The sequence below is a fragment of the Synchiropus splendidus genome, chromosome 15 (genome assembly GCF_027744825.2).
Source record: "Synchiropus splendidus isolate RoL2022-P1 chromosome 15, RoL_Sspl_1.0, whole genome shotgun sequence".
NCBI lineage: Eukaryota > Metazoa > Chordata > Actinopteri > Syngnathiformes > Callionymidae > Synchiropus > Synchiropus splendidus.
Genome location: NC_071348.1, coordinates 2,579,411 through 2,601,796, shown reverse-complemented (window position 1 = coordinate 2,601,796; position 22,386 = coordinate 2,579,411). Strand labels below are relative to the sequence as shown.

General features: G+C 52.5%; 6 protein-coding genes and 1 pseudogene across 13 annotated transcripts; 3 read left to right on the top strand and 4 right to left on the bottom strand.

Annotated features, from left to right (window-relative positions):
* Positions 1–95: 95 nt before the first annotated feature.
* Positions 96–4,961, bottom strand: zgc:113232 (uncharacterized protein LOC541546 homolog). Its single transcript, XM_053844033.1, has 26 exons — positions 4,941–4,961; positions 4,418–4,478; positions 4,186–4,239; positions 3,985–4,124; positions 3,798–3,908; positions 3,529–3,582; positions 3,401–3,454; positions 3,170–3,223; positions 3,046–3,099; positions 2,880–2,933; positions 2,688–2,741; positions 2,556–2,609; positions 2,423–2,476; positions 2,313–2,357; positions 2,198–2,251; positions 2,083–2,136; positions 1,898–1,951; positions 1,737–1,808; positions 1,586–1,621; positions 1,482–1,526; positions 1,371–1,403; positions 1,016–1,162; positions 761–937; positions 606–696; positions 441–518; positions 96–377 (listed from the first exon to the last, which is right to left on the bottom strand). Exons 1-26 carry the CDS (start codon positions 4,959–4,961, stop codon positions 172–174), a joined length of 1,911 nt encoding a protein of 636 aa, XP_053700008.1. The 3' UTR covers positions 96–171.
* A 453-nt stretch (positions 4,962–5,414) lies between these two features.
* Positions 5,415–7,425, bottom strand: snrnp48 (small nuclear ribonucleoprotein 48 (U11/U12)). The gene is made up of 9 exons (XM_053843540.1): positions 7,235–7,425; positions 6,758–6,871; positions 6,635–6,698; positions 6,451–6,531; positions 6,197–6,379; positions 6,005–6,126; positions 5,825–5,931; positions 5,606–5,710; positions 5,415–5,539 (listed from the first exon to the last, which is right to left on the bottom strand). Exons 1-9 carry the CDS (start codon positions 7,379–7,381, stop codon positions 5,473–5,475), a joined length of 990 nt encoding a protein of 329 aa, XP_053699515.1. The 5' UTR covers positions 7,382–7,425; the 3' UTR covers positions 5,415–5,472.
* Positions 7,426–7,717: 292 nt separating this feature from the next.
* LOC128746643 (sorcin-like) lies at positions 7,718–8,890 on the top strand (annotated as a pseudogene).
* A 10-nt stretch (positions 8,891–8,900) lies between these two features.
* LOC128772170 (uncharacterized) lies at positions 8,901–11,945 on the bottom strand. The gene is made up of 11 exons (XM_053888311.1): positions 11,526–11,945; positions 11,105–11,458; positions 10,673–11,032; positions 10,250–10,603; positions 10,169–10,186; positions 10,034–10,097; positions 9,716–9,759; positions 9,402–9,552; positions 9,227–9,340; positions 9,084–9,151; positions 8,901–8,986 (listed from the first exon to the last, which is right to left on the bottom strand). The coding sequence occupies exons 1-11, from the start codon at positions 11,910–11,912 to the stop codon at positions 8,963–8,965; spliced, it is 1,938 nt and encodes a 645-aa protein (XP_053744286.1). The 5' UTR covers positions 11,913–11,945; the 3' UTR covers positions 8,901–8,962.
* Positions 11,946–12,299: 354 nt separating this feature from the next.
* On the bottom strand, positions 12,300–15,137 carry mettl25b (methyltransferase like 25B). Of its 3 annotated transcripts, none has more exons than XM_053843751.1 (8): positions 14,572–15,137; positions 14,162–14,280; positions 13,879–14,086; positions 13,751–13,813; positions 13,478–13,606; positions 12,814–13,415; positions 12,519–12,703; positions 12,300–12,448 (listed from the first exon to the last, which is right to left on the bottom strand). In XM_053843751.1, the coding sequence occupies exons 1-8, from the start codon at positions 14,659–14,661 to the stop codon at positions 12,360–12,362; spliced, it is 1,485 nt and encodes a 494-aa protein (XP_053699726.1). In that variant the 5' UTR covers positions 14,662–15,137; the 3' UTR covers positions 12,300–12,359. The 3 variants fall into 3 exon arrangements, with proteins under 3 accessions (XP_053699726.1, XP_053699725.1, XP_053699727.1); XM_053843750.1 differs by having other exon boundaries at positions 12,814–13,418; positions 14,572–15,132; XM_053843752.1 differs by lacking the exon at positions 12,300–12,448 and having other exon boundaries at positions 12,678–12,703; positions 12,810–13,418; positions 14,572–15,130.
* Positions 14,722–17,141, top strand: isg20l2 (interferon stimulated exonuclease gene 20-like 2). Of its 2 annotated transcripts, none has more exons than XM_053843754.1 (4): positions 14,722–14,847; positions 15,400–15,935; positions 16,001–16,201; positions 16,411–17,141. In XM_053843754.1, the coding sequence occupies exons 1-4, from the start codon at positions 14,796–14,798 to the stop codon at positions 16,543–16,545; spliced, it is 924 nt and encodes a 307-aa protein (XP_053699729.1). In that variant the 5' UTR covers positions 14,722–14,795; the 3' UTR covers positions 16,546–17,141. The 2 variants fall into 2 exon arrangements, with proteins under 2 accessions (XP_053699729.1, XP_053699730.1); XM_053843755.1 differs by having other exon boundaries at positions 14,787–15,303.
* On the top strand, positions 16,743–22,103 carry bcan (brevican). 5 transcript variants are annotated; one of them, XM_053843748.1, is made up of 14 exons: positions 16,743–16,958; positions 17,979–18,453; positions 18,508–18,682; positions 18,751–18,878; positions 18,970–19,263; positions 19,328–19,756; positions 20,001–20,438; positions 20,515–20,646; positions 20,722–20,877; positions 20,936–21,094; positions 21,172–21,254; positions 21,311–21,455; positions 21,520–21,702; positions 21,782–22,103. In XM_053843748.1, the coding sequence occupies exons 1-14, from the start codon at positions 16,743–16,745 to the stop codon at positions 21,886–21,888; spliced, it is 3,120 nt and encodes a 1,039-aa protein (XP_053699723.1). In that variant the 3' UTR covers positions 21,889–22,103. The 5 variants fall into 5 exon arrangements, with proteins under 5 accessions (XP_053699723.1, XP_053699722.1, XP_053699720.1 ...); XM_053843749.1 differs by adding an exon at positions 17,917–17,978 and having other exon boundaries at positions 16,898–16,958; positions 18,073–18,453; positions 20,515–20,877; XM_053843747.1 differs by having other exon boundaries at positions 20,004–20,438; positions 20,515–20,877.
* The last annotated feature ends 283 nt before the right edge of the window (positions 22,104–22,386 follow it).

Sequence of the window (22,386 nt, the reverse complement as noted above, 5' to 3'; positions counted from 1 at the left end):
AGTCTCCTCTCACTCAGGTGGTGAAAACAACAGGACCGAAATGACGACTTTAAAAACAAAGAAGTTTATTAACGACACATTTCAAGTCATTTACAAGCTATTTACACATCTGCTTTCACGGAGTCACTGGCTGCTACGACCCTCCCAGCTCCCTGATTCCCAGTGTGGGGCTCACATCTTGGTTCCGGACGGTCGCTTCACCAGACCCTGCTCTTTACGCAGCACTGGTGCGTGAATGCTGCAGTCCCGTGCCTCACAAAGTCCTGGAACACCAGGGAACCCCAAGGTCCCAGGAATCCCCACTGGGCCGGGGAAACCACGTGGACCTCGTGGACCCTCCATGCCACTCTTGGCTTGTGCTGGCTCCCCAGGGTAACCTGCCGGATGAAAACATGGACGTGAAGCGCTAAAGCCTCCACATCTGCAGCGATCCGTCTCACCTCTGACACCTTGTGGTCCATCGAGTCCTGGCAAGCCAGTACCTGGGTCACCTGCAGCCCCTTTAGGTCCTTTCTTACCTGCAATTTTAGTTGGTGCAAAAATGGGTGGCGTTAGCTGTGACAAGTACAAAATTGGCTTCACAAGATTTCTGGGAGAAAGGTAACCTGGCTCTCCCTGCGCTCCTTTCACACCCTCCAGTCCTCGATCACCTTGAGCTCCCCTGGCTCCCTTGGCTCCTGCTTTTCCTGCTTTGCCCTGATCCACATCCGACAAACGTCATGAGTGCCATTCACTTGATAAGCCTGAAGTCGGGCCTCACCGGTTTGCCGGGTGGTCCCAGTGTTCCTGGAGATCCTGGGGGTCCTAAGAGTGTGCGGTTGTTGATGGGACAACCCTGCGAGCACTTGGCCCGGATGGAAGCAGCATACTGGGAGATCTGGGCTGTGACCACGCCCCTGCACAGCTGCAGGACCTGCTCGTCTGTCAGGCCTGGACCCTGCAGAAGGACCACTGGCTGATCTCAGAGAACCAAAGTCACCTGCTTTAGTCCTGACACCATCGGATTATCACTCACTGAGGCACCCGCAACCCCTTTGGGTCCTGCTTGACCTTTGATGCCCAGATCCCCAGCTGGTCCTCGTTCCCCTCTGGATCCTGGAATACCAGGTGGACCCACAGGGCCTGGGACACCAAGGCGACCTGGGGCTCCCTTCGGCCCATGCTATAGGAGATCAAAGAAACTTTATTTCCCCTTTCAGCAGAGATTAGATTAGAACTGGTCTTGAGCACAGATCTAGAGTTGTGGAGGTTTGGTTCAGGGCAGGACATTGGTCTCACTGGAGCACCAAACCTTGTGTCTGTGAGCAGCAGCATCTGAGGGGTGACACCTGGGACTCTACCACGACCCACCATGATGAAGACCAGCTTACCTGTCCTTTGTCTCCAAGGTCTCCATGTGCACCCTGGAAGACATATCACTAGAGTGAGGAGGAGGAGGAAGAGGAGGGTGTTCATCTTCATCATCAGGAATAAACAATTACCTTCTGACCCTTCTGACCTTTCACCCCTTTCTTCCCAGCTGATCCCTGGAACAAGAAGTTCACCATGATTGACAGACAGGATGTTGGGTGACAGCAGAACTTACCTTGGTACCATCAGGTCCCGTCTCACCCTTGGCCCCCTAGACGTCGAACAGAAAGTTGTGCTGAGTGACAGCCTAACCACCACAGCAGTACCACACACTGCCATCAACCGCAGCGTCAGTCAGGTCAGATGACATATGTGTATGTCCTCACCACTGCCCCCTGCAGGCCCTTCACTCCTAGTTTACCAGGCACCCCAGCATCTCCTCGCTCTCCAGCAGCACCCTGAGAGGGTCATCAACGCAATGACAACAAGATGGTGATTTAAGAGAGACTTTGATCAGTTCAGGTGGACCAGGAGAAGCGAGACTCACCACAGCGCCAACTCGTCCTTGCTGTCCTCTCGGTCCAGGAGCTCCTTTACTGCCCTGGAAGACAGAACAGCACGTGACCAGATGGAAGAATCCGGTTCTTGATCTTGGAGCAGCACCAGTTTTCAATCTTCAGTTTTCTGCTCCTCCAGGATCTCAAGAAATGAATCAGCTCACTGGTTCTGTACCTTCTGCCCAATTGGACCAGGATCTCCCATGTGTCCTGGGACTCCAATCGGACCCTGCGGACATAGAGAACCAAAGAAGCGAGCTGAAGATTCTGGATAACAGATCTGCTCTTACGTCTTCTCCCGGGTCTCCATCACTGCCTGGCAGACCTCCGAGTCCGCTGGAACCCTGAACAGAACCAGGACAGTCAGGACCAGATCACCAGGAGCATCAGAATTAACTCACACACCTTTGGTCCAGTGGGTCCCTGGGATCCCGGTTGCCCAAGGTAACCCTGCGAGCAGAGGCCATGTTCACATTAATCTGCCAGAACAAAGTCAGTTATTTTTATGAACTCACGGTGGACCCTCGAGCCCCGACGTCACCAGGGAACCCGGGAGCTCCGGTCTGACCCTGCCGACAGAACCAGATGTTATGGCTGTGATCTCAGACTGATATGATCTGAAATTATCAGCGGCAGGAGCATCCGTACCTTCTGACCTTCTCGACCTTCAGGACCCTGTTTGCCCTCATCACCGTCAGACCCCTGTGTGCGCGCACACACACACACGTGCACATCAGACTTTGAAACAAAGGCCATTTTAACTTGGTGTGTGGTCATCACCTTGACACCTTTGCCTCCCTTCCCTCCTGCAGGTCCAGCTTCGCCTTGAGGACCCTGAAGTAGCGGACGACAGACAAGTTCAGGACTGAGCTCATCTAAACCCACACTAGCACCACCTGGACAGTGATGGTAAGTAAAACAATTCCAGGTAACAGACCAATGCTCCAGTGAGCCAAATTAAACTCCACCTACTTTGTCACCTGGACCCCCAACTCCTCCTCGAGGGCCTTCCATGCCCATGTCGCCCTGACCATAACATGACACACACATGCAGTGTAAATAAAAAACTGGACAATTGTGTCTCTTGTTCAAAGACTGACAGAGCTGATGTTTGTGACGCCATCACTCTGTTACACACCTTCAGACCTAGCTCTCCAAGCTCTCCTGGGTCTCCCATCAGACCAACTTCTCCCTGACAAGCAGAAAAATAAAATCCATTTTTAACTGAATCACTTGAATATACTGGTAGTCCATGAACTCACCATAGCACCAGAGAAACCTGAAGCTCCTTCGTCCCCTTCGGGTCCGGGGTCTCCCTGCGAGAGGAGAGGTCAAAGGTCAACAGGGAGACACACTTCCAAATGGCCATCATCTTGGCTATATTTTGAAATGTGAATCTTATGAGCACATGTGACCCACAGAAGGACATTATTGTGTGTATATGTATATGCGTATGGGTGTGTGTGTGTGTGTGCGCACGCTCAGGTACTGACCACTGGACCTCGGTCTCCTCGTCTGCCAGGAACTCCTTTAGTTCCTTTGTAACCCTGAAACACAAAAGTGATTGGGACTCAGCAGGTGACATCACTTCCTGTCTTTGATGTCCAGTCAGAGTTCTCACCTCCCTCCCCTGAGCACCCGGCTCACCAGTCTTCCCCTGCACTCCTCTGGACCCCTGACAGAAACAGAGGAACCAAAGTTGTTGCTTTCACTCAGAAAACAGTCTTTTATCATCCACACGAAACCCAACGGTTCTGGACCAGTACCAAGAGCGGGACCTCTTCCAATCCAGCCCAGTTCTGGAACAGCATCTTACAATGGCTCAGCTCTGAGCGCAGCATCAAACTGCTCCCTTGAATGCTAACCAGCAACATGGTTCTGACTTTGTACCTTAGGTCCAGCAAAACCAGCAAATCCTGGCTGCCCGGGTTCACAGTCGCACTCTGTGGGGCCCTCTTTTGCCAGCAAGGCGTCGCCCCCCGACTCGCCATCGTAGGAAAACTAAACAACAACATGGACAACCTTGTTTTTCCTCTTCAAAGACAAGTCCTGCCTGACATGGCTGTGTTTGGAGCACCTGCATCGTCTCCTTGTCCTCCTTGGCATAGTGTGACTCGGTGGTGGTGACCAGTGGGACCGAGTTCCCTGTGACCATGGTCACCTGGGTAGGGGTGGGTCCATAGAAGTCGTACCCATGTGTGGGTTCAGGGGGGTACTCTGAGGGGCGGAGTCTAGGTCAGAACGTTTGCAACCAGGAAGGAAGTGACGCTTCGCTCACCCGGCTGAGGAGACGGCAAGTCATCAAACGAACCTTCATACACTTCCTCTTCACCTGTAGATCAGAAGAGACGGTTGCTACGGTGACAGTGGGGAAGTGTCAGCGTAACATAACTCGATATTGAATGAGCAGTTCTTTCAACAATGACCAACAAACATGTTCAAACAGGAAGTGACATCACAGAAGAACCCCAGACTAGTTTGACAGGGCCAACACAGCGGTGACCTCTGACCTGAGGAGAGTCCAGAATGTTGCCCGAGAGCTGACACCAGACACAGCAGCAGTAGCAGACCCTGCGGGACACACACACAGTCAGTCAAGTCCAGGTCTGTAGGACTCAGCTGGACCAGAACCAGAGGGACCCAAATGAACCTGGTCTGGAACCAGAACATTTGTATTCGAATAATTAAAACACAATATGAAGGAAAACAAGGTCCTTGTTCTCCTTGCTGGGCACATGTCTCTCACCAGTGTTATACATGTGTGTCCTCCGCATGTTGACATGACCACATGAGCACACGTCACCAGCAGCAGTGATGACATCGTCAACAGAACCAACTTAAATGACAACGTCACGTTGACTGTGTATGAGATTTAAATCCAGTCTGGTCCAGCTGGTGCAACTCACAGCATCTGCTCCTCAGGTTTCCACCTCCTGCTTCCTCCAGATTCTTCTCAGTCCTGATCCACCTCTGATTCTTTCCTCCAGACTTCTCAAAATCAATTTCAACCAAAAAACAGAGGTCCTGACTTACCTGGAAGCAGGAGGTCCTCATGGTGCAGCAGCTCCTCAGATCGGGCCAATGGACTAAGTCAGGACCTCACTGTGAAGGGCCGTCTTGTCGGCCACGCAGCATATTGGTGAGAAATACCTGCAGGTCTGCACAATATTTAACCCTCTCGGCCCCACATCAGCTCAACATAGCAACAGGCTTGTCACATATCCAGGTCTTGGTCATGTGACTGCTCAAAAGAGGAATGACCTTTGACCTGCTGGTGCCACAGTGTTGGCTCTCTCGCCGGAGTTCCACATTCCAGACAGGCAGAGGAGCACTGGCGCCCTCTCGTGGCGGCGCCAGGTAGCTGCAGTTTCTAAGCTAATGCAGGTCTCACAAGCAGTGTCATTTTTATAAAGTGGAGACTCAACAGCATGACCTTGACCTCTGAGCTACAGGCTCTCGGATCGTTATGAAAAAAAAAGCAAAAAAAGCCAAGCCAAGATAGAAAAACTCAAAATGTTTATTGACCTTTGCTTAGTTTCACTCAAACATGTCAGTGGCAGTGCTCTCAGTCCTCCTTCCTCTTCTTCTTCTTAGCTGCCTTCTTCTTCTTCTTCTTCTTCTCGTCGCTCTTCCTACAGAGAATCCAGAGAAGCTCAGCAGACAAGCGGACTCAGGGCTCAGGACTCCGCCATGCTCACCTCCTCTTCCTCTCTCTGTGCTCAACATCACTTCTCTCTCTACTGTGACCCGACTCCGACGAGCTGGATCGCTCACGGCGGCGTTCGCCATGGCGCCGCTCGTGCCTGCACAGATCATGACATCATCACCTTCGGGCATAGTTTTACTTACAAATTCATTTTTGGTTCAGCTGAGACACTGGGGACCTCCCAGATGAACCTGGGACTTGAAGGTCAAACCTCTTGTCCCTGAGACACACGTCCGATGCGGCTCCGCCCTCTTCCTCTTCCTGCGACCACTGGCGAGCCAGCTCTGCTGAGTGCACGGCGATCACCTCCCTGATCACCTGCAGAAGCAACACCATGAGTTCTTGTCTGTCCAGCAGGTTCATGACGTGGGGTGACACCGTGAGCCCGGACCTCAGTATACGACTTCTTGGTGATGTGGACATTCTTGGCCCGGTACGACTGTCGCCGCCGCTTGTAGTCTCTCATCTCAGCCATCAGCTCCAGCTGAGACTTGGGCTCTGTCTGCTCTTCATCTGAGGACACGGCAAAAGAGGTCTTCAGTTGCACCAGTGCATGTGTACACGCACGCACAAGCACACACACCTTTCTGAAGCTTCTTCACCAGGTCCACGTAGAGATCTTCTGAGCCTGACTGGGAAGGGTCCTTCTGACTGTTGAGGCTCTGGGTCACATGATCATAGAGAGCCAGCCGGTCGGCCACAGTGAGATCGCATATGGCCCGCTTGTGGTTCTGAGGAACATGGATGTGTCCACTGGAGAACTGACCTGAGGGAAAGGCAGGAAAACATCAGAACCATGTGAACCAGGTCCACAGAAACCTCCTGCCGCTGTTTCACCTTGCCAGAAAACACCCTCCATCTTCATGAGTGGCGCTGCGGCCCGGGCCTTCTGGATCACTTGCTGCTGTGTAACATCGTCTGTGGGAAACACCGTTTATCACCTTGGTTAGGTGGGGCTCTGATCCAAGTCTCTCTGATAATTCCTCTGTCATTACTGACCAGAGCAGCAGGGGGCACTCACCCATGATGAAGCTTCTCACTGCTGCCTTGTTCTCATAACACACTGAGGAGTCGCACATCTCTGCCTGCAACAGACAGTATAAGTTACACTGATGCCGTCGCTGCACGTCTCAGCATGCACCACCTGCTCCTCAGGTGTGTAGCCCATCTTCCGCAGGCTGCAGCTGTGTTTGTGTCTCTCCAGAGTCTGCAGTGGAACTCTGTGGCCCGAGTCGAACGGACAGGTCACCATCTCTTGCTGTGGACGACAAAACAAAAACAGAAATGGTTTAGAACAACAGAGAGACTTGTGTTGAGTCTCTGCTGACCTCCGGGCTCTACTCTACCATAACCTATGCGAACACGCTCGGAACACAATTTGATGTTGGTCAAGCGACGCCCCTTCACCCCGAGGTGATAAACAACGTTTCGTTATGTTTCATGTTCTATTCTTTTGAGTTGAAATCTAGCGTAAACCCTCGGAGACGGTTACGATTGTTGCTGTTGGGGCACAGAAGGAAGATTATCTTATTCGGTATGACTGGCGTAGATACGGATTGTTTCCACGAAGATACACTTATTCGAGCAGACCGGCTAGTTAGCACGCTAGCAGCAAACGCACCTGTTTCTGGTTTGTGAGCTCCGGTGACCAGTTGAGCAATTTATAAATATCCCGCAATTGTTTCTGGCATTTCTCCGTGAAGTCCGTCAACTCTCGGAGTCTTTCGGCTCTCTCCTGGACAGTTTCTGTAACCACCGTCGCATCCATGTTTATCGAGCCTCGCTGTCCATTTGTAATACGTCACTTCCCGGAACAACGCGTGGGGATGCCGCAAAGCATGCTGGTCAACGAAGTTTATTTCCGTGTTCCTATGTGCAGCTTGGTGACATGGTCACAACATCTGTGAACTTAAGTAACTGCAACAAAACACACACAACCAAAGAAGATGTCGAGTGATTTTATGAGGCCAAAATGAAAATATGGTCGCAAAAATTATTTACTGGAGATGTGTGGTGGGGTGTGTCAGGATGGTTGAACCTGTGAATATGGAATCTGTTCCACACACAGCCGCCGTCGTCCTTTCATGGTGTGTGACTAGCACTGATGTCTGATCAGGTAAGAGTCTCTCAGTCTGGATGAAGTGTTGTTTGTCTCAGTGCTTCAGGCTCATGGCTCCAACCTGCTGCAAGTTGCATCAGTTGCATGTTATTTTTTTTGCTGAAGTAGCTCTGAAATACTCGTCTGTGCTTTGATTCATCTGTGGCTTGAATAAAGTTGAGATGTTTATTGTCCAGATAATTCTACATTGTTGTTGTTATTATTCTTGATGTCCTTTTCACAGGAGATTTTTGGATACTTTGCGGCAGTTGCTGGAAAGGTACACACACACACAAACACACACGTGTACGTACACCAACACGACGTTCTGTGATCGGACAGGATCAGCGGGTCTCGACTCGGGAGCTGCAGAGTTGCCTCACTCAAACTGGAATCACAGGTTCTTATCAACGTGAGTCCCTCTCTGATGACATCATCGGCGCCAAGCTGCTCCACACTGGTGCATTCGTCATCTCTGTGTCTCAGCGTTCAGCCTGGACACCTGCCGGCTGATGATCCACATGGCTGTTCCTCCAGAGAAACTCCAGTGGAGTGATTGAGTTCCACGAGTTCCAGCAGATATGGAAGGTTGTAACAGAAGCCAGACAGAAGTTTATGAGCCTGGATCAGGACCGGAGCGGAAGCTTGGTGGTGACGGAGCTGCAGCTCGCTGTCTCTTCTCTGGGTGAGAGTCCGCTTGGACCCGAGCAACACAGAGTTTCTGGATGCTGTGCTGTGTCCAGGTTACTCTCTGGGTCCAGCTGCCTTCTCCTGCATCATGAAACGTTATGGTGAAGACGGCTGCATCTCCTTCGACGACTTCATCAGCATCGTCATTAAGCTCCAGCAGGCCACAGGTGAGTGAGCGGTGTCTGCAGCAGCACAGAGGCAGGTCTTGATCTTGTTGTGTATCAGATCACTTCCGCAGACGTGACTTCGCCGGGAATGGCAGCGGCACCTTCCTGTACGACCATGTAAGTTGGTGGAGGGAAGCTGACGGAGCCAACTCTCGAGTGACGCCCCTGTGTTCAGTTCATCCAGATCACCATGGGTTTGTGACCATCAGCTGTCAGATGAAGAGGCTGCAACACGTTCCTGTCTCACGCGGCTGTTTCAGAAAACTCAGTCCATCCTGAGACAAGCTGGTGCTCACTGAGTCAGTGCCTCAGGAAAATCAATAAACCGCTTTTCTGTTATAAGTTTTATTGTGCACAACATGTTGACTCGACTCCAGACAACTGTTTCACTCCATCAGATGATTGATGACTTCAAGAACTGAGATGAAGAAAAGAAGAGTTTCATTTTCATCACATTTACAGTGTGTCACCAGAGTCCTGAAATCAACAACGTGTTCCTGCCATCAAGTGCAAACCTGCTGCAGAGAGAAGCTGGCGATCTCGCAGTCACATGGCAACTTCATCAGACGAGCCTGAAAACGATCTGAAGCACACGCAGCAGTTAAGACTTGGACGGACCCGGAACACAGCTGGAGAAGAGCCAGTCTGATCAGCTGACCTCTCAGGACGTGGAGTTTTGTCAGAACTGCCACAAACGGGTCGTAGTCCAGGCCCCCTGCCGAGCTGTAGTCCAGCCACAGAACCTTGAAGGACTCATCGTCCAGCTGGAATCCTGCAGGTACCAAACATGTCAAGGACGCTGTCACAGCCAGTCGCTAGCATGTATGTGGGACCTCGGTCCTGCAGCAGCTTCTGCATCTGCTCTCGACTCAGAGACGGAGGACTCCTCCTCTCATACTGCTCCATGTACTCCCTCCTGCTCGCAGCCACAAAATGCTCCAGTCTGAAGAATTCCAGCACACTGACGTCCCCGGACCCGTCCTCCTGACAGAGAGTCAAGAGCCAGCCACTCTCCAGTAACTGCTCTCATCCATCCACCTGCTCATCCAACCACACGCTAATCTAACCACTCACTCATTCAAGCACACGCTCATCCAACCACTTGCCACATGCTCCCACAGAAGACTGGGCCAGAGAGGGAGGATACATCCACAAGGGTGAGCAGCAATCGTGCCGTGCGCAGGCTCAGAGCTGTGGGGTGACAGCAAAGAAGACATGACTAATATTGTCAACTCTGATCAGTTGCCAAGCCACCTGTGAGTCCCACAACTCCTTTCCTGTCATCTCAACCAATCCCCACCCTCCGCCTCCCTCTTGGAGGTTGGGGACTTAAGGTCCACATCGGTCCACATCAGTCCACATCGCCTCCACAAAGCAACCCAAGTGGACAGTCAAAGTAGGACTCTGAACATAGCGGGGTCACCAGACAAGGACCAGGGAGCAGAGTACAAGTGGAAACACCAACATTTTCCACGGACAGAAAATCCTCCTGAGTTCAGCTTGCGCAGAACCGCCTCAGCACTGAGAACCTGCCAGATGCAGAAATGACAGTGACTTCTTTGACTCAGAGAGTCTGGTCCACCACGGCTCCTCATCATACCTCAGAGCCGTTGTCCTCCTGTGGAAGAACAGATGGTTACAACCTGCACCACCAGAGTGACCTGCTGACCTGTGCACTCACGGACAAGCAGGACTCCTCTGGAAAGAGGTCGCACTTCAGCTCCTCAGGCCAGGAGACACCAAAGTTCTTCATGAGACGGTCACAGCTGCTCTTGGCTCGCTGGCAGAAGGACCTGCACGGCCTCCGCACCTCTCCCGCCACACACTGGGGGGCGTACACCAGACACAGCAGGAAGCGCACATCTGCACCACAGAGGTTCTCCACGATGGAGTTAAAGAAGGACATCTTGACCGCTGCCTCCCTCTGGCTGCGGTGACCCAGGAGGTTTGGGGATATGGTCTGGTTGTAAGACAAGCCCTGGCACATGGGAATGTTGATTGGCTCACAGATGCCCCCGCTGGTGCTGACGCCATACTGCAGGCACATGCAGCGTCACGATCCAGCTTATGTCAGAAACACAGTGTCACAGTGTGACGGCCTTACGTGCTGGCAGGACTCGGTAGTGAAGGACTCGCACCTGAGGGTTTCAGGCCACTGGAACCCAAACTTGTTCAAGATAGGGGAGCAGTCAGAGCGAGCCTGCTCACACAGGGTTCTGCAGGGAGGACGGGCTCGGCCAGACACGCACTCAGGAGTGTAGACGGAGCAGAGGAAGGTCTTCAGGTGAGCAGAGCACTGCACCTGCACAACAGGGTAGAACTGACTCACAAATAGACCCGCGTCTTCTTGAGTCCGGTGGCCTAGGATGTTGGGGAACACCGTGTCAGAGTAAGGAAGGTCTTTGCACAGCGGCACCGTGATGGCTTGGCACAGCGGAGGGGATGCTGGAGACACCAGGTCAAACTGTGGAGACAAATGTGAAGAACTGGGTTGGGAACCGAACGTCCATGTGGCCACACCATGATGTCAGCTTACGTGCTTGCAGGATTCGGTGGTGAAGGCCTCGCACCTGAGTGCGTCGGGCCACTGGAACCCAAACTTGTTCAAGATGGGGGAGCAGTCAGAGCGAGCCTTCTCACACAGGGTTTTGCAGGGAGGACGGGCTCGGCCAGACACGCACTCAGGAGTGTAGACGGAGCAGAGGAAGGTCTTCAGCTGAGCGGAGCACTGGACCTTGACCAGAGGGGAAAACTGAGACACCTCCTGATTCACTTCCTCTTGAGTGTGGTGGCCTCGAACGTTGGGGAGCAGCGTCTCGGTGTAAGGAAGGTCTCTGCAGAGCGACACCGTGATGGCCTGGCACGGCGATGGAGAACCCTGGTCGCCAGCCTGGAACGAGGAAGTTTGGAAGCAGAGAAGGACAGACGCACTGGACACCACAATGGCAGGACATCACCTGCACACAGTTGGACGCAGGCAGACTGTCACACTGGATGGCAGCAGGCCAAGACAGCAGCCGTGCTCGGAGGGCAGGCTCACACTCGGTCTTCACTCTGTCGCACAGTGCACGGCACGGCTTTGTGTCCCCCGCAGAGCGGCACTCGGGAACGGCAACTCGACACACCAAGGTCTGGATCAACGGCGAACACGTGGTCTCCACGATCTGACGCAGCTGCTGCATGTCGAAGCCTGGAGAGCCTCCTGGGTGTGTGGAGGAAGTGTAGCCCACCCCCTGGCAGAAGCTGACGCTGAGCGGCTGGCAGGAGTCCCCCTGCTCAGCCAGACAGAGGGTCTGCTGGGGGCTCAGGAGAGAGCACAGCAGCAACGTAATCCAGAACACCATGTTGGATGCAGAGTGAAGAAGTTTTGGTCTGATCCCACTGTGGTGGGTTGGGCAGTCCACTAGAGTTGATCTGAAGAAGCAACTGACCCAGAACCATTAATAAGGGCCTGTGTCGACACCGAGAGCCGAGCCAGGCTGGTCTGAGAGCAGCTTTGGGTTCCACTTGGGGAGACACATCTGGATTAGATCAAAACATTGCGAAACACAACTGCTAGAATGAAAAACAAGCCTTGAGCGGAGTTTTACCTAAAGGGCCCTGTTTGGCAAAAACTGCTGCATGTGTCATCTGGACATAAAGGTCACAATTGGATTCATTCCAAAATGTTTTTTGGTTTTGACTGCTGGACTTTCGATACTAAGAAATTGGAAAACAGTCTGTGGTTCTATGTTTTATTGTCATTAAAAAACAGTGTAGAAAACTCTGGAAAAGCACCACAGGGAGCAGTTTTAACTTGCTGGAGTCTTCAACGCCACCAGAACCAAGTTCCTGGGAGAAAAGCCCGGATCAAAGAGCGGAACCAGCTGAGACTGGAAGCCTGAGGAGGGAGCAGCAGTCAGTGAGCAAGGGAAGGTGAAAGTGTGTGTGTAAATGTGTGTGGATCTGACCGTGCTCCTGTAGGAACAGCATCCGATCCAGCAGCACCAGGGTCTCCACCACAGGACTCAGCAGCAGACAGAGACTGTAGAACACCACCACTCGGTTCTGATGCCGCAGCATGGACTCCACTCTCTGAGAGTCCACTGGTAGGTCCGGGCTCAGGCCTACCCGGGCCAGACCCAGACGGGCGTAGCTGCCAACAGGAAGTAGAAGTTGAGTCTGATCAGATGTTTGAACTCATGGAATCACCACACACATGCAGACACAAAAGCTGCCCAGCAGGAGGCCATGCTGTTGACTCACTCTGCAAACGGCAGCAGGTGGGACTTCCTTCCGGTCTGGATCCCGGCACGGCTCAGATCAGGTCTCACTTCTCTGATGAAGGCCTCCAGAGTGGCACGATAAGCATGTGCCCGCAGCACAGCGCTCTGCTGGCGGAGCTTGCAGAGGTAATCCTCCAGAGCGTGGCACGCCGCCTCTCGGGACCTGTACGACAGCTGGTGACCCGGTAGAGACCGGACCAAAGAGCTCATTGGGTACCCAAATTGTGGAGGACAGTCCTGCTGTGATGTCTGAGGGGCTCCCACGGATCCAGGAGGAGCTGGGTCATCCGCTGTGGTGACCTTCATGTAGCAGCAGGCCACAGACGTGATCCCACGGACGTGAGGACAGTGGACAAAGTGTCGCAGCAGGGTGGTGCTCAGGTCCCCACAGGCATGAAGGCCAGTCAGGAGAAAGTCTGGACTCACCGGTGGGTAACCATCAGAGCCTCTCAGTCTCTTGTTACCATGTTCATGAGTGTCCTGGAAGTCTAGCTGCTGGATCAGGTCCCCCCATGATGCACCGGGCTTCACCAAGCCTGCCACGTGACGAGGAAGAGACGGAGGAGCTGCTGTGTCCCAGGTCTTCTGCAGAGACGTACAAGCAGCATGATGACGGGGTGGACACAAGTCTTCCACAGACCCACCTCTCGCTTTTCTAAAGTCCGGCGTAGCTCCTCATCAAACCTGGTTGCTGTGGCGACCAGCGCCGGGTCAGCCTCGATGGCCGTGACCGAGAGTCTGAGGCCAAAGGAGAGCAGGCGGGTCAGGTGCCCCTAGAGACAGAGTTCGTTAACATTTTCATTCTTTGTAGACCTTCTGGCCGGAAGTGTCTTAGACCTGTGCTCTAGATCCAGAGCCAGACTGGGACCCTGAGTCACATCCTAATGTCAGGACTGAATGGAAGTCTCAGATGTTACCTGTCCAGAACCAACGTCCACGACTCTGCTGACCTCGGTCTCCTCACTCAGTCGCTTCACCAGCTGAAACACAAACTAAGTGAGACACGGTTCTCAGGCGATGGACGGATGGACAGCGGGGGCCGTACCGCGCCCAGTCTGCAGATCTCGTGCTGCTTCTTAGGTTTGACATGTTTCCTAAAGATGTGTTCCAGCAGAGAACTCTGGCTCTGGTTCTGCAGGAACTCCTCAGGGGCATGACGACCGCAAGTCTTGGAACCAGAACCCCTTGGGAAGGCCAGCGCATGTGCTGCGCTCCGATGGGCAAGAAGGCTCAGCGGCCACACGCTGGGATACCTGTCCACATGTCATGGAGGAGACAAAAACATGGTTCATGGGATCCAACAACTGCAGGGAGTCAGAAGTCGGTACCTTCTCTGAGTGAGGGAACGGTCCAATAAAAGGTCTGCAACCTGAGGATACGTCAGGTCATCCAGAACCGATCTCCAGCTCTCTGGAAGCTTCCCCCACAAATCCTCTGTGAAGAAGTCCTGTGAGAACACAGGACATGAGGGGACAACCATGAGGCCCAGAAGCAAGGCAGCGAGTCAGGTCAGGAGGAGCCAGTCTCCACAGTTGCAACAAAAAAAAAAGTTCACAAACTAAATTCTACTCAAACACAAAGTCAGTTTCCCTACATTTAGAATCCAAGTCATCACAGGTCAGACAAAGTTGTACAGGTTCTTAAGATGCATTTATTACATAATCAAAACATAATATCAAACCACTATTAACATATGTTTTTCATTGTTCATGTCCAGCATACACAAACCGAGACTTACTATTATAAAAGAGTCAGTAAATCTTCTGTTTTCTGACAAAAAGTGAGAAATTGTTGTCGCCAGGTCTTTCTGCTGCTCACATGTCAACATTGTTTTAGCAGAGCTAGAGCTGAGCTATCGCTGAGCCCTAGCTCCCCAGCACACGTTACTGACGTATCAGGCTGACATTAAAGCCACCGAGTGTTTAAATCGAGTGTTGTGCGTGAGAAGAAGCAAGTCTCACGATGAGAAACTCCGTATGCCCCAGTGGCGAGGTGTTGACTTCAGATACATCAGGTAATTCAAACCGGAACTATTGCTATCGGTTAAAAAGTGTAGATTATCCGAGTAATGGCGCTTAATTCTTTATCACCAATGATTTTCTGGACAGACTACGAGGTGATTCGAAATTCACCCCTTTACCCCGGAAGTAAACACGTATATTCCAAACAGTTCCGGTTGAGGAGGAAAACTTCCCTGTGTCCGTGAAAGCAGCACGGCCAGTTTACGTTCGTTTCCCTCCTGGTTATGGTTCGGGTCCGCTGCAGGTTATGCCGCTACTTTTAGACAATTTCTTAAATTGATGTTATTGGTCGATATATCTGCTCGATAAAGCCACGTCGAGCTCTTTTTAATCTTCGAATTAGTTTCTTTGTGTGAACACGTGACTTTTGTTATTTCACTTTTGAAACTTACTAATTACTTACCGAAGTGTCGACGAGTTCTGTGTGACCAGACCATGGCAGTTCAAAGGTAAGTCGTGTTTCAGCCTGTTCAGTGAGATGAATTACCTTCGTGTTTGTTGACGTCCATCAGCAATGGTATTCTCACTTTGTGACTCTGCTGCAGCTCGATCAGCTGACATGTCTGACATCACCATCAACGTGTGTCCACTTGACTTCAGAGCAGCACCGACGAACAACCAGAGGAAAATGACATTAAAGCAAAATAAGAAAGCAGGTTTTGCAGAGAAGGATCAAGGCACCAAGAAGAGGGGCTCCCCTGATCTGTGCAATGTTGCCATGGCGACCTCTTCTTCCAGCTCCCATCTGACAGTTAACAGCGCTGCTGCTCCTGGTGAACCGAGAGAAGCTCCGGCCACCAACATTCCACAGCGCAAGAGAAACATAGCGGCCACTTCTGCTGGCACAGCCCCTGCTGCCCCGACCAAGTACCTGGCTCTGGACTGTGAGATGGTTGGCGCTGGTCCGAAGGGCAGTATCAACCAGTTGGCACGCTGCAGCATTGTGTCGTATGATGGCGATGTGGTGTACGACAAATTCATCCGACCTGCCCTGCCCGTAACCGACTACCGCACACGGTGGAGCGGCATCCGCCACCGGGACCTGGTCCGAGCCACACCGTACGCGGAGGCCCGCAAAGAGGTGAGAAAGTGATGAAACCTGACCATCGGAGTCTCTTGGCTGAGGACCTCTGTCTTGTCATCTAGATTTTGAGGCTGCTTGGGGGTAAGGTGGTGGTAGGCCACGCCATCCACAACGACCTGAAGGTCCTGAGCTATGGTCACCCCACCGCCCTGATTCGGGACACGTCCCGCATTCCGCTGCTCAACAGGAAGGCTGGATTCCCCGAGAAGGAGTGTGTGTCCCTAAAGAGACTCACCAAGGCCCTCCTGGACCGGGACATTCAGGTATCACCATGTGACCTTGGTGCCACTTCCTGGTCTGAGTGATAACTAAACACCTCTTGCCTAAAGTGATGCTTGACAGCAGGAATGTCACCTGAATCAAGTCCATGATTGCAGTGATGCGTCGCTCACACCATCGTCACCATGACGACAATGGTGTGATGCTCACATGCTGTTGAGATCCATAATGTCATACTCTCTCGCGTCCTCAGGTGTCACGCCGAGGTCACTCATCCGTGGAGGATGCCAAAGCCACGATGGAGCTTTACAAAATGGTGGAGGTGGAGTGGGAGCGACAGTTGGCCACCAAGGAGCGTCAGACCGAGAGACTGCTTCACTGCAAGTGAAGCGGAGCTCATGGACATCTTTTGATAACCGGTGTAGTTTTCAGTCATCGGTTCAACAATGTTGATGTTGACATGAAGAAAGTTAGTGTGTGTGATACTTAAAAGTTCAAACTTGTCACTGTCGCCATAGAAATGGTTAACACCATTACTCAGATAATCCTGGCGGATTATTTCCTGCTGTTTTTTAATCTTTTTTCATGGAAATTTCACGCCGAGTAGATTTAAGTGTATTCTCATGGAGCAGAGATGGATTTTTCCATCTTGATTGTTTCTCAACATCCCCTCCTACCTCCCTCTCCTCCTCCTTCCTCCTCCTCCCTCTCCTCCTCCTCCTCCCTCTCCTCTTCATCACCTCCCGACTCAGAAGCTCAGGATTTTCATACTTAAGCGTAAGTTCTGGAGAACGACATGAGGTGAGCAGAATATTATTTCACTCTTGGTTTGTTGTTTGTCTCCTTCCTGAACACAACACTTTAACTGGGTAAACAGCTGGTATCAACTGTGATCCTGTTGACGACTCTTTGCTGCAGGCTCATTGGAATGTTGGTGTTTTTACTTGAAAAGTGTGACGTTATTAAATGCACCTCCACTTTTAACTTGTTTGTTTTTGTTGATGTGGGCTCTGCCCGATTTAGCAGATTAAAACTCAATACGGTTTATTCAGCATGTGCCGCACACACAGACTCTACAGCTGAACCCCCCTGCTACTTGCACAAGTTTCCGTGGTTACTGTGGTGGGTTGATGGAGGACTGCAGGGTGAACATTTGGGGTTACCACGGAGACACTTTGGGGGCCTTTGGTCCACCAGAGTCCGTCACCACAAAAGGTTGAGGAGGTCCAAATAGCCGGAGAGAGTCAGCTGACTCCTGGGACGCAACCATGCACAAGTCCTGGCTTTTAGGGGCCCATTCGACTTGTTGAACCCCCCTAGTAGAAGCTCAGCATGACCCACTGGTCATGTGACTGTGCAGTCAGACTTGTGTGATGGAAAAGCTTCTGGATGAGGTTGAGGAGTCACGTGGCTGGAGGTCCACCCCCCCCACCATAGCTCTTCTGGCAGACCGGAACCTTTTTGGCCTGGTTTCTTCAGCTTCAAGTTGTGCCTCGGAATGCTATTGTTGCTGAGGAGACCTGCAGCTCACGAAAACCTTGAGAAGGAGTCCCCTGAAAAACTCCAGAGGGCGCAAGTGCGTCGGTTTGCCGAGGTCATACTTAGACTCTCAGTCTGTTTCTTCAGCCATAACCCAGTCTGACCTCAGATGCAGAAATCCAACTCCTTGATCCTTGGAAACCTCTGTGTTCAGAGAACATTAAAGCTGCACACACACACACTTTGTTGGAGCTGGGCTCAGATCGTGTCCTCTCTCAAGACTGAAGGTGATTCTTCTGCTGCTGATCCTCCCGGTGTCCTCCTCCTCTCATCACCATCCAGGTACAATGCCCCCTCCCCACAGACCCTATCAGATGTACCCTTCGCATCAGGTCACTCTCAAATGGAATGATGATTCTGGCATTACTCCGTCCAGATGGGTCTAGTCAGCTGCAGGTCCAGATCTCTGGAGACTCTCCAGGAGCAGTGGTCCTCGGTGGGAACTTGACGTTGACCTGCCAGGTGTCAGTGGCCCACCCACCTGCAAATGGCCGTCATGCGGTGCTCTCCCAGGCACGGGTCAAGTGGAGCTTCCTGAGCCAAAATCTAGAGACAGATATCCTGGTGATGCGAGGGGAGCAGGTGAAGATCAGCGACGTGTACAAGGGCAGAGTCTCGCTGCTGGACCACGTTGACTCTCCTGGCAACAGAACCCTGCGACTTGAGGTGCTGAGACCGAATGACTCGGGGGTCTACCGCTGCCAGGTGCAACAGGGTTTGGAAGATGCTGATGACGTCATGCAGGTCAAGGTCAAAGGTCAGTGTCCAGCTCTGAGTGTCCCTGGACCATCTCACCTGACTCACTCCACAGGGGTGGTCTTCCACTACCGAGGCGCCTCCAGCCGCTATAGCTTCACCTTCCTGCAGGCCAGGAGAGCCTGTGAGGAGATCGGTGCTCAGATGGCAAGTCCAGATCAGGTTCTGGCAGCCTACCACGGTGGCTATGAGCAGTGTGACGCAGGCTGGCTTTCCGACCAATCTGTGAGGTGAGGAACTGAATCCTGTATGGAGCCAGATTTTTGTTTGCTTCATATTGCCATACCTTTCCCACCAGGTATCCGATCCAAACACCTAGAGAGGGATGTTTCGGAGACATGAATGGACTCCCAGGTGTGAGGAACTATGGCATGATGGACCCCAATGAGTTGTTTGACGTCTATTGTTATGTGGAGGACATCGCAGGTGACTGTCTTGAAGTCCAGCATGTACTGGAGCAGGGTCTCAGACGGATGACCTTGGTTCTGACGATACCACATCACTTGTTCCTCTACAGGTACAGTCTTTCATGGCTCCATCCCTCAGCGCTTTACATTCCTGGAGGCCAAGACCTTCTGTCACAGTCAGGGGGCTCAGCTGGCCACCCCTGCACAGCTGCATGTGGCCTGGAACGAGGGACTGAACCACTGCAGCCCAGGCTGGCTGGCTGACCGCAGCGTGCGTTATCCAATTGTCATGCCCAGGGAGCGCTGCGGAGGCGGCGAGCCTGGGGTCCGGACGGTGTATCGCTTCAGCAACCAGACCGTCTTTCCAGAGGAAAACTCCAGACATGACACCTACTGCTTCAGAGGTGCGCAGCACCTGTGGTCCTCAGCAGGGGGGCGACCGCTGAAACACATTGTTTTCTGTTGCAGGTGACCTGGGCCTCTATACCCATTCCCCTCATGGCCAGGCTACCACTGAGCCTGGGGACATTAGCCCAGACTCGAACAGCCTGGAAACCAGTCTAGACCACCATCAGGTCGAGACCTTGGAGCCCCTGGAGAATCATGGTTCTGCATTCCTAGGTTCAGTTGATGCTGAAACTTGGTCCCAGGAACCAGAACTCATAAACCAATATCCTGGATCTGAGGTTCATTCTGGATCTGATGATCCTTCAGAGATTCAGAGAGTCTTCAGGAGAACAGATGCTCATGGATGGGTGAGCCAGCTCAGTGAGGAAGTCCTGCAGGAGGCAACACATCCAGGACTCAATGCAGAGACTCACCGGGTAAAACAGTCTTCATTGTCAACTCAAGCGCCAGAAACGGGGCCAGCGGCCCCTGATGGGTCCACAGTGCCAGGTCAGTTATTTCCTCAAAAACCTCTATCAGCTCTTCACCCCAGCCTTCCATGTCCATGGGTCACCCTTGGGACTTTGCTTGTTGGTTTGCTGAATTGTCCTCACACGCCCCCTGCTGTTTATGGCCTAATTCTCTGATTGAAACCCATTCTTCCGTGGTTATCTCCATGGAGACCAGTCCAAGGTTTCAAAGGTGCCTGGGGGGCTGTAGGTCAGTGAGGACTGACCATCACTTTGTTTTCCAGCAGGTGGCACCTTTCAAATGTCATCTCCGTCTGATGACCCACATGATGAGGACCAGCCGGTCCTCACTGAGCGGAGAGGACAACTCAGCAAGTATCTCCTCGCCATTGTGCCCCCTTCCCCAGAAGTCACCACCATTTTGTCGGCCAGCCATTCAGGATCTGGGGCTGGACCACTATTGGACCCGTTGCATCTGTCAGCAGCACCTGCAGGGAGCGCGGGTGAAGGGTCCGGGTCCGGTCAAAACCCCCATGTGAAGCCAATGTTTGATACGACCTTCAACCCTGAACCTGCCACCGAATTAGTGATGAAGGGCACCCTGATCCGGCAACCGACTTCCACCCCGGACCATGGAGCACCACATGAGTCCCGGTCCAATGGAGACGTCAGCACTGACCCACCAATAACCAGGGATGAGGCCGTCACCAGCAGCTTCACTGGTGAGTCTGAAATCTTCATCACGACCATCATCATCATCACTTCTCTTTGTGACCTTCCTGGCTGATCTTATTGCAGAAGGATCATCAGCAGAGTCCAGCAATGATTTCACCCGGACCTCCACCGTCCTCTCACAGGTTTCGTGTGTGACCTCTGACCTCCACCCCAATGTCTCACCCACTGCAGCAGCTGCAGATGAGGAGAGGAAAGGTTTGATGGCTGTGTGTGACTTGGAGATGGAAAGTTTGTCTCCAGAAAGAAATAGAACAATGAGTGTGTCTCCAGGGTCCCAGTTCTTGCTGGCACAGGTTCCTTCTGCTCCTCTGTGGTCTGCAGACTTGTGTCTGGACAGCCCTTGTCTGAATGGTGGAACATGTGTTGCTGAAGAGCCAACCAGGTGTGTCTGTCTGCCAGGGTACAAGGGCGACGTCTGCCAGACAGGTAAAGGACTAGACCGCGCCAGGACGGAGCAGATCAGAAGTTCTGACTCTCTCTGCAGATGTGGACCAGTGTGAGTTGGGCTGGGAGAAATTCCACAGCCACTGCTATCGCCACTTTGTCCAGCGTCAGAGTTGGGAGACGGCAGAGCGGCACTGTCGTCTCTTCGGGAGTCACCTGATCTCTCTGATGAGCCCAGAGGAGCAGGACTTCATCAATGGTATGTGTCTAAGTCTGACTGACCAGCTCTGACTCCACATACCGCTCAGCGGTGTTCTGTGATACCAACTGTTCCAGACCGGTACCAGGAGTACCAGTGGATCGGACTCAACGACAGAACCATCGAAGGGGACTTCCGCTGGTCTGATGGGAATCCCTTGGTGAGTGTGTGGCTTCCTGTTGTGTAATTCTTCTCTGACTCGGCACTGTCTTGCAGCTCTATGAAAACTGGTACCACGGCCAGCCGGACAGCTACTTCCTGTCTGGTGAGGACTGTGCCGTGATGGTGTGGCACGACGGCGGCCGGTGGAGTGATGTGCCCTGTAATTACCATCTGTCCTACACCTGCAAGAGGTCCAGCTGTGAGTCCCCGTCCTCTCACAGGAACATGCGCCTCCAGTGTCACAAGATGTCTTCCCTCGCCAGCTTCCTGCGGCGACCCTCCCGAGGTTCCACACGCCCGGTTATTTGGCACAAGGATGCAACATTATGAGATCAACACCCGGGTGCGCTACTACTGCATGGACGGTTTCCAGCAAAAACTGGACCCTGTGATCCGCTGCTTACCTGGGGGTCAGTGGGAGGAGCCACAGGTCACCTGCATCCCAGGTAAGCTAGTTGAGCCGCTCCATGACTTGTGTCTTGTGATCATGTCACAGAACATTGAGTCTCATCTGTCTTCTCTCAGTGTCTCCCAGCCCGGAGCATAGCCTCTCGCCGACTTCCTCTTCACCTCCTGGCCCTCACCAGATCCCAGAGGAAGCGGCTGACTTGTTCAGGATCATCGACCAATAGCTGCGCGTGACTCCTCCCACTCCGCCTCCCTGCTGACATTAATGTAACTAATCCTTCGCTCAGCTGAAGAGCAGCAACATGTCCAGTTGGTAGTTTGACTCCAGTGGGAGCTGGTGGGCGGTCCGCAGGTTCAAGAGCTGATTTCATGTAAATATGTAAACATAGCTCTGTCTGTGGCTCCGTCACCAGGAACCATTAAACACATGTTTGCAGTTTTGGTTGTTACAACTTTTAATTGGCTGAAAAGTGGGTGGGTTAGACTGATTGACAGGTGAAGGACATTGTTTCACTCAACGGTCAAGACTTGTGAGGATGATGAGCAGGAAGTGACATCGCAGGTTACTGGCTGGGAGCGTCCTTGTTTGCCAGGGCGCATACTTCCTCGTCTACTGGATGATTGACAGCTGCCTTCATGGCGACGCTGCAGTGATGTTTCGGCTCCTGAACGGTTCACGTGAGTCTGGTCTCCCCCCCCTGCCCACCTGCTGGCTCCACCCC